The sequence below is a fragment of the Propithecus coquereli genome, unplaced genomic scaffold (genome assembly GCF_000956105.1).
Source record: "Propithecus coquereli isolate 6110/MARCELLA unplaced genomic scaffold, Pcoq_1.0 Scaffold146, whole genome shotgun sequence".
In the NCBI taxonomy this organism is placed as follows: Eukaryota; Metazoa; Chordata; class Mammalia; order Primates; family Indriidae; genus Propithecus; species Propithecus coquereli.
Window position 1 is genome coordinate 1,096,243 of NW_012138969.1, and position 9,635 is coordinate 1,105,877.

A 9,635-nucleotide genomic window follows, 5' to 3' on the forward strand; every position below is an offset into this window, starting at 1 on the left:
TTCTACAGAATTATCTTTCACTACCTATCGAGGCAGGGCTCAAACTCCACTAACCTGCTTCTAGAATGTAATTAGCAGAGCACCAAATTTATAAACTGATACGGCAACCCAAAATGCTAAACACACTTTCAAATGGAAGCAGACTTTTCTCCATTGTTCTATGTGCCATGTTATTCTTGAAACTTATGTGGCTACCAATAAGAAAAGAATCAGGGAAGCTCTGAACATATCTTGTACTTTTTATCAAGGCTAAAGTGCAAAATATCTCATCTCTGGTATTTTAATAGGAAAAACATCAAACATACATAATAAAGGAACTGAAGTGACAGCAGAATTAATACAACAAAAAGCACTCTTAAATATACATTTGAAGACTACATATTACTACCAATTTAATTTTTCTTTCAGGAATATCTGTCAATGAATCAAGTTCTCACAGAACCTAAGGTTTTGTTTGATTCTCTTTCCAAGACCAAAAATTCCAAAATTGCAGGGAAAAAGAATGGAAAAAAAATAACATTGCATGACGATGGACACTAAGTTCATAAAGAACTTCTTTTTTAAAATGAGACATTATAGAAGAAAATACCATGAAAAGAACAATCCTATGAGAATTGTTTTAAGCACAGTAAACTTGAGCCTTGGTCTTCATGAAGATACTACAGCTTATATAGAAAACTATAAATATACACGACTCCAGGGAGAAAAAAGGCAGAATACATATTATTTAACATTCTGTAGGCCTAGAAAACTTCTGAGGGAAGAGGGAAAAGGACGGCCAACAGAATCTTTACTTAAGAATACAGAACTATGAAAAATTCCTGGGTCCGAAGGGTGCTCCAAATTGGAACCACTCTTTGTGAAAACACACAACTTAGATAATATTTTTTAAAGAAACAAAAAGTACTGAATAATTGCAGTCCCTTCCATAAAGGGTATCTTAAATTAAGGGGAAAAGATTTGAATAGTGTAAACGAGTCTGGCTCAGAAAGAAAACTGAACAACATATCCAAGATCTGTCCATAAAAGTAACGACAGTACATCTTTAATATTAAAGAAATAAGCTATAAAAAGGTTCAGTCTCAGAATTGGTTTTTAAAAGCTCATTTGTGCTCCTTTGTGGGTGCGTAATAAAGTTCCATGGGTTTGTTTACTTTCCAGTATTTCTCACTGACCAATTCCAAAGAAAAAGAGCCATTTAATACCTAAAACAAAAAAGAAAGAAAAAATTATGAAAACCGTGATGAAACAAAAACAGAAGTCCACAGAATCTCTTTTAAAAAAAATCTCAGGAATAACTACTTACCTCTTACATTGTTCATAACAGAATAAATGAAGGGTATTAAAAAGTTAACTACCCTGTTGCAATCTCTCTCTCGGGGTCCCAGGGTCTACACTGTCTTACTAGATCCCACCCCACCACTTGCCACTCAGGTGATCAATGTGTTCCAAGTTTCAAGCCTATTATCTTAAAATACTCACAGTGAACTGGCCACTGGCTGTTGCTATATAGATGGTATATTGCTTCTCACTGGCTGTATCAAGGTTCATCTGGTTTGATTCGCCTTTGCTTCGAAGTTCTTCTAAAGCTAACCTCACAGCCAGATACTTGGATAAGTGATCCACCGTGGCGTTACCCGAAGTCTTTATGTATCTGGAAGAATAAATCATTAAAAATTTCACTTCTAGAATATACTAATGAGAAAACTTTACTTAAATTATGGACCTAATAATAGATTTCCTTCTTTCTTTCTTTCTTTTTTTTTTAATAGTCGGGGTCTCACTCTGTCTGAAGTGCAGTGCAGCACACAATCATAGCTTGTTGTAATCTTGAACTCCTGGGCTCAAGTGATCCTCCTGCCTCAGCCTCCTGAGTAGCTGGGACTACAGGCACCCACCACCACATCTGGCTAATTTTTTCTATTTTTGGTAGAGACAGGGTCTCACTCTTGCTCAGGCTAGTCTTGAACACCTGACCTCAAGCGACCCTCCCACCTAGGCCTCCCAGAGTGCTAGGATTACAGGCACGAGACGCTGCAACTGGCCTGGAACTAATACATTTCTTAAAGGCTAAGTAAAATGTAAATGTCCCAATTATTAACAAAATAACATCAGAAAATTTATTGCTTTACCATCTAAAAATTTCTTATTGAAAGGGACAGAAGAAAATTACATGCTTACTATCTGACTGCTGGGCTATGAAAACCTTTACCTACCTTACCTTCTGTAAAATATGTTATAAAGCAACAAAAAAAATTAAACAGAAATACACAAAGTACTTAGGAGGGAAAAAGAACAACATATCCCTCAAACCCCAACGATCAGAATTTGCTGGCTGCAGCAGCAAGAGGAATATAGTTAGAATATGAGCAAATTTCTTACTGTCTAATATATCTGGTTTCTAAGACTGAGCAGACGAGTGTTAATCTTGGGATTTTTAAAGCATGGCATACCATTCAATCACTCATTCAATAAGTATTTGATGATTATCTGCATTCAATGGCAGGCAGCATGCTAGAGACACAGTAGTAAAGCGGCCATCCTTGCCAGCATGAATTTTAGAGCCTGTTGGCACCCTAGTATCATTGTTTAAAAATCTGAATGGCCTTTTTCCCTCTCCTACCTAAGAGGGTCATTCCTTTCACATATGCAATTTCAGGTGGAAGGCACATGAAAAAGAAAACAATTTAGGCAGCCAATGTATCCACATTGAACCCGAACAATCAATGGAATGAAATATACTACTCCTACTTCTTCTGCAAAATTGCCTTTTAACTCCAAATTAAACATTCTGAATTCAGATAATCTGAAACTAACCCACATGCTTACCTTGTCTGTGCACTGTCATCTTTTTCCATAAGTGTGGGATGAGGCCTGAACACTAATTCAATTTCACTAGCACCATCCATGACTGGATCAATTGCCACTGCTGCGTTGTTATTGTCAAGCTCAAGCCCAGAATCATCAGACGTTTTGGTCCGTTTGTTACTGGGGCCTGCTTCCTGATTGCTGTGTGTGGATGCATTACTACAGTGTGAACTGTCGCCATTATCTTCTGCTCCACTACCATTTTCAATCTGTTGTTTCTTGCCTCGCTGTAATCTAGAGAAAAAAAAAAAAAAGAATGCATAAAGTTTACTTTTAGTCCTGTAAAGCATCAAATCTGAAGCGTGTTTACTACTGAACTTTAGAATTCTAAAAAATCTTGGTAACTGAATTTGCTCAGAGTTGGATAATGGCATTGCTTCCCACTTGTCCCTGAAAGAAAATCTCTCACACACACAGGCAAACATTTAAATGATTTAAATAAGTGTATCTCTTCATTTAATAAGTTTCTTTATTAAACTAAAGACTATAAGAATTACTGGCAAATCCTTATTTATGTTTTGATCATTTTGTCCATTATGAAATTATGTTTAAAGAAAGGCATGATTTACATATGAAATGTGAAAGTTCTGAGGCAAGATATTTGTGTCTCTTTAATTAGAAATTCTTAAGGAAACACTATTTAGAAAGGATGGTAATATACCCACCCTGCTGACCTCCCTCACAGTGTAATTGCTAATACGATGCAAAATGATTCTAATGAGGAAAACGGGATGGTATCTAAATAACCGGCATGGACACAGAAGCAGCTCTCTAACAAGCTCAAATACTAAAACCAATTACTGGGCAAGGCACTTTGCATATATCATCTCATATACTCTTCAAAACAACCTGCCAAGGCAGTTAGCATTACCACCATTTTATAGATGAGACAGTGAAGAAACTGAGGTACAGGATTAAATAATTTGCTGGTGGTTATACAACTAGTCAGTGCCAGAGTTAGACCTTAGGATGTGATACCAAACTACATTCTTTCTACCACATCACCTGTCTCTCTACCTCTATATACGAGAAAAAAGAAGGGATATATGACGGAAAAGAAATATGAAAGGATAACATGTACTTCCAAGAACAGTGTCATTATTATGTTTATTGTCAGGACAATGAAAGCAGCCTTACAGGTTAGGAAGTTGCTTAAGACTTCTTGTTTTAAAAAAAAAAAATTAAATCCTACTTATAAAATCTATAGATCATTTCAAAACCAAGAGGGGATTGTCTAACATATTAAATGACAAACTATGATTCAAAAAAATAATGGAACAAAAAAATTGGGGCCAGGTGCAGTGGCTCGTGCCTGTAATCTCAGCTACCCAGGAGGCTAAGGCAGGAGGGCTGCTTGAAACCAGGAGTTTGAGACCAGCCTGAGAAACAGCGAGACCCCGTCTTCTTAAAAAAAAAAAAAAATTAACCTGGTACAGTGGCTCGTAACCTGTAGTGTCAGCTACCTGGGAGGCTAAGGCAGGGGACTGCGTGAGCCCAGGAGTTTGAGGCTGCAGGGAGCTATGATAGTGCCACTGCACTCCAGCTTGGGTGACAAAGCGAGACCTCTATCTCTTAAAACACACACACACACACACACACACGCACACGCACACGCACGTGCGCACGCGAGAGCATGCACACAGCCACCCCCGCCCCCAAACTCTCGACAGTGACAGTATAGGGACTACACTTAAGCATTTTCTAAAACCCATAATTAAAGCAAATGTTGTTTTAGTTGACCATAAATTACAGAGATCTAACAGGTTCACTAAGAATTAATGTATGTACTTTTATCCTACACCTGTTTCCAAAAAAAGATAGAAATGACAGAGCTAGATTAATGTAATTGCAGGTAGCATTTAAAGAATAATGTTCAGATAAAGGAGATTAATAGCCTATTATTATATATCCTACATTTATCAAATCACATCTATAATACTACATACTGTCTTGACAGTAGTATTTTAAGAATGACACCAATAATCTTAAATGTTGTGAGAAATTAGAAATGTGTTAAGTTTAGCCTTTAGAGAAGCATGTAAGAAAATATATCTATATTAAAGTATTTGGAAAACTAGAAGTACAATCTGAAATATGTGTAGAATCTAACGTAAGTACTTTAACGGAAGACAGGCCCAGACTGCTACACACAAGACTACTTTTAATTCAATATAAAGGAAGAACTTACAAAAAAAATTCACATAAATATTTACTGAGCAGCTACTTTACGCCAAGCATGGTTCTAAGTACTGGTGGTGTAAGAGTCAATGATACCAACACAGCCTCTTCCCTCTTAGGGCTCACATTCTAGTTGCAGCAGGCAACACATGTCAGAGAATGGTAAGTGCTGTGGAGAAAAAATGAGGCAAGGAGGGTAAGGAAGTATGGAGTCCTGGGGTGGAAGATAGGAACTTAGCAGACATCTGATAAGAAAGTGAGGGGTATGAAGATTATCTGGAAGAAGAGAACAGTAAGCACAAACACCCTGAGGCAGATGCATGCTTGGTGAGTCTAAAGAACAATTAAGAAGCTGCAGTAAAGTTGCCAACACATGAAAGACACTCCTGTCACACAGCCCCACTGCTTTCTAGTTTCTATGTTCAAACAAAACAAAAGACTACTTGTAAAGGATTTTGCAAAGGGGATTCTTCCTCCTTAACAACATTAAATACTTACCAACCCTTAGGAATATATAATTCTTTAAAAATAAATACATTCAACATCTAATACTTTAAGACAGAGTGATAGGTTAGTGTAGTAATATTAATATATTTAGAATGGAGCACATCGTTTAACCTTTAAGTCAGTGGTTTTTGACTGTAGTTGCACTTTAGAATCACCTATGGAACCCAAAAAACAGTAAAGCCTGGGCCCCAATTACTCGGTCTGCCGTGATACCTAAACCCCGAGAGTTAAATGCCTTCCAAGTAATTCTGATCTTCAGCCACAGTGAAAACCACTGGATTGAGATGGGGCTTTACTACTTTTCCTACTTGGAAAATGATAATTCTCCCCGGAGTCTGAATACATTAGAAGATAATGTCAGAGAGGAAAAAAGGATAGGGGTAAGGAAAGTGCCCGGATTACGTAGGGTCTTGGAAGCCATCATAAAAGTCTTTCGGTTTTTAACCTGAATGTGAACAGAAGCTATTAGAGGGTTTTGAGTAAAAAGCTCTGATCTTACTTCTAAGTTAACAGAATCTCTAGCTGCTGTGCTAATAACAGACTACGGGGGTAGCATGGGAAGCAGAAAGACCAATTGGGAGGCAATTTCAATACTTCGAATGAAAGATCATGGTCTGGATCATGGTCTGGATACACTATGGAAAAAGCTAAAAATATTTATTCACAGACTGAGAAAAAGAGGTTTAAGGGTGACTCCAAAGTTTTCGATTTAAGCAAGTGGAATGGAGTTGCCATTAACTAAAATGAGCAAGAATGAAGAGAAACAGGGGATGAGAATTACATGGTCAGTACTGATCACGTTAAGTTGAGATGCTTATTAGACATCCAAGAGGAGGTAAGTCTAAAATTCAGAGACATCAAGGCTGGATATATAAATTTGGGAGTCATCAGCATATAGATGGTAATTAAAACTATGAAACTTTATGAGATAATCTGGAGACAGACTCTGTATTGAAAAGAGAAATAAAGTCTGATCCCTGGCATACTCCACCTTTAAGGGTTAGGGGAATTGAAATAAAACCTGCAAAAGAAACTAAGCAGAAACAGCTAATGACATACAAAGGGAACCAGGAGAATATGGTCTCCTGAAAGCCAGATGAAGAAAACTATTCGAAGAGGAAGGAGAAAGTGTGTCAAATACTGCTAAGATGAGGTCTGAGAATGAGCAGTTAGACTGCGTAATGTGGAGGTCACTGATAACTTTGATAAAGGCAATACGATGGGGTGGTATGGCTGAAAGTCTGACTGGAGGAGGTTCAAAAAAGAATGGGGAAAGAACTGGAGAGAGACATAGCAACTCTTTCAAGGAGTTACGCCATGAAGAGAAGAGGAGAAACAGAATGGTAAGTGGATGGAGAAGTAAGTACAAGAGATTCCAGAATTTTAAATGCAATACCCTATTATGCCCAGAGGCATATATTATACCTACATGAAAAGGTAAGCATGCGTAACTATTTGTTACTATATTTTAACTTTTCCAAAAGCAAGTTCAATATTTAATAACGTATTCAGAAAATGGCTCCCCTCTCTGGCCCTCTTTCCCATATACCTGTTCATAGCCTGAATCTTCAGTCCTTCCTCAATGCTGTGACTGAGTGCTTGCTGATTATTGTGCTTGTTGATCCTGGCTAGTACTCTCTCTTGATGAGCTTCGTACTCGTCACGACTTGGATAAATTTTGCTGATGAGTGCATCAAAGTTTGGGTCTGGCCTTAGTGATCTTTTGGAAACCAGTTTTTTCCGACACGTAGGACATTCTTTGTTCCTAAAAAAAAAAAAAGGAGGGGAAAGCTAATGTAAGTAATGTCAGTATCTCTGGGCTAATGACAAAAATATCCAGCTTCTGGAAAGTTATCATCTTTAAGCCAATACTTTCACCAAGTCACAGAAACTTAAACTGATTAATCTGAATTTCTGTGAAACTCTGACTACGGGTAAGCAAGATTTTGGAAACCTCAAGACACTCTATATACCATTTGCAAAAAGAGAAAAATTTGAGTATTTCTCAATGATAATTTATATATAACCATTTTGGAAATAAAAATCTACTCTTTACTAATTTAAATTTCCCCTTTCTAATATCCATGCCACCATACAAGGAAAAATTACCACTTATATATATTAATTTATATGTTATCAGTTCTTTTACTGAAATAACACTTTAAGAAGATATTCTTTTATATACTTCAGCAGAAAAACCATGGTTTCATGCTTTGTATTATAATTTCCTCAAAACAAATACTCATCCTATAAAGCTTCTAAAATTGCATAAAACCAACTGTTTCAAAACAAAGATTCTCCAATAATTAAAACCTAGACTTCAGAAAAATTTCTAGTTCTCAAAACTAAATATTTATAGAGAATAATATATTTCCCAAACCCTGGAGAGCACTGTCATGATACAATTTAAGTACCTAGTATAACTCTTTTCAACATACCCACTTCTAAGGGCTGTGATGATGCAGTCTGCACAAAAACGATGTAAACACTCCTTTGTAGTCATGGTATTTTTCAACATATCCAAACAAATTGGGCACATTAATTCACTGTGTAGACTGCGAGGTGAAACCACAATTTCCAAGCCATCTGTTATGGCCTCCTGGAAAAAAAGTCACTTTAAAATTAAATGCTACTTAATTTCTTTTATCATGGACAAGTTCAAGCATATAAAAGTACAGGAAATGGTAAAAATGAACATATATATGTACCTGGCCACCACCGTCAACTCACAACCAATCTTGTTACAGCTATGATCTCCTCCAACTTCCCTCTGCCCCCCCACCGCATTATATAAATGCTCTTATTTTAATGTTAAAGATAACATATTAATGTATTTAAAAGACAATTACGGGAAATTAGCCTGGTATAATTTTAAAAAGCACTGAATTTGGAATCACCTGCCTTAGGGTCTAGTTTTAGTTACATTATATTAACTAGCTGTGTGACCCTAAATAATTATTTAACACTGTTTTCTTACCAGCAAAATGAGAAAGTTAGGGCTAAATGAAGCCTTAGAATTTTCATCTTAAAAAATTATGCCATTTTGACAAAAATTACGTTTCGTGCTGCCCATTAAACTATTTTAAGATTCCAAAAAAAGTATTCTCTGATTTATAAATAGTTTAACAGGATTTCATTTTAAAATCACTTTTGAACCTCAAAAAGTCTTGGTTCACGGAACAATTTTATACCAAGTGATCAGGTTCTCAGGCTAATCCACAAGCTGATTTAATCCTGACTACAGCTGAAGCAAAACATGTATCACTATATCCAACTGTCATGCCTAAAAATGTTTCTCTGAAGAGGAGTAGGAGTCCAATGCATTTGGACTTCCAACGTAAAATTCCAGCACACATCTTCCCTGCTGCAGAGCGATTAGCAAATCCCAACTGCTTCACCACCATTATGCGCCTTCCCCACAAGCCAGCACCAAGAACAAAGATAACCTAGCTCTAAAGCCACCAATACCAGCTCGTATGGATCTAGTGCAGTGGGTACTGTAAAGAAAGATGCAGGTAGAAGTAAGCGGCTTCCAATGGGCTCCTGACATTTCCTGTTTCCACTAGCTGTCCATCATACTTGTGTTTTCTTTACAGGGTCAAAAGATTGATTACTCCACAAGGAAAGACATAGAAACTATAGATACTATTCCTAATAGGCTTGAGTAAAATATACTTACATTTACACTAACAATTACCATTATTAAGTGCCTGTTATATTTCAACTTTATACTTTCAACTATATTTCAACTTATTTATACATAAAGTACTTTTTGTATTTTATTTTACTTACTTTAATACTTACATGCAAACTTCTGATTCGGGAATTATAACCTTCATCTTATAGATGAGGAAACTATCACTCAGAGAGAATGATGACGACCAGGCAGTAAGCAAGTCTGTTCTCTCCCTCTTTAAAACATGCCTAGCAAAATCCCAACCCTAGATAAACTCAACCTTCTATGTTCTTCAGGCGTATACCTGTGCAGATATGTAACACTGCAGGGGAAAAGGGAGAGGGGAAACTACACTGGTATCACTAAAAATTTCACCACCAGACTCAGGCTGGGTGTGGTGGCTCAC

At 36.8% G+C, this 9,635-nt stretch overlaps 1 protein-coding gene across 3 annotated transcripts in view; it reads right to left on the reverse strand.

Moving 5' to 3' along the window:
- Window positions 1-367: 367 nt before the first annotated feature.
- Window positions 368-9,635, reverse strand: part of RNF2 (ring finger protein 2) — a 16,013-nt gene continuing 6,745 nt past the window's right edge. Inside the window, exons 2-6 of one of the 3 annotated variants that reach the window (XM_012639973.1) lie at window positions 7,992-8,152; window positions 7,103-7,318; window positions 2,830-3,102; window positions 1,483-1,654; window positions 368-1,205 (exon numbers count right to left, since the gene is read on the reverse strand). In XM_012639973.1, the coding sequence (XP_012495427.1) occupies window positions 1,104-1,205; window positions 1,483-1,654; window positions 2,830-3,102; window positions 7,103-7,318; window positions 7,992-8,152 (924 nt within the window). In that variant the 3' untranslated portion in view covers window positions 368-1,103. Of the gene's footprint in view, window positions 1,206-1,482; window positions 1,655-2,829; window positions 3,103-7,102; window positions 7,319-7,991; window positions 8,168-9,635 lie in introns of all 3 variants that reach the window. The other 2 variants (XM_012639974.1, XM_012639975.1) reach the window with 2 other exon arrangements.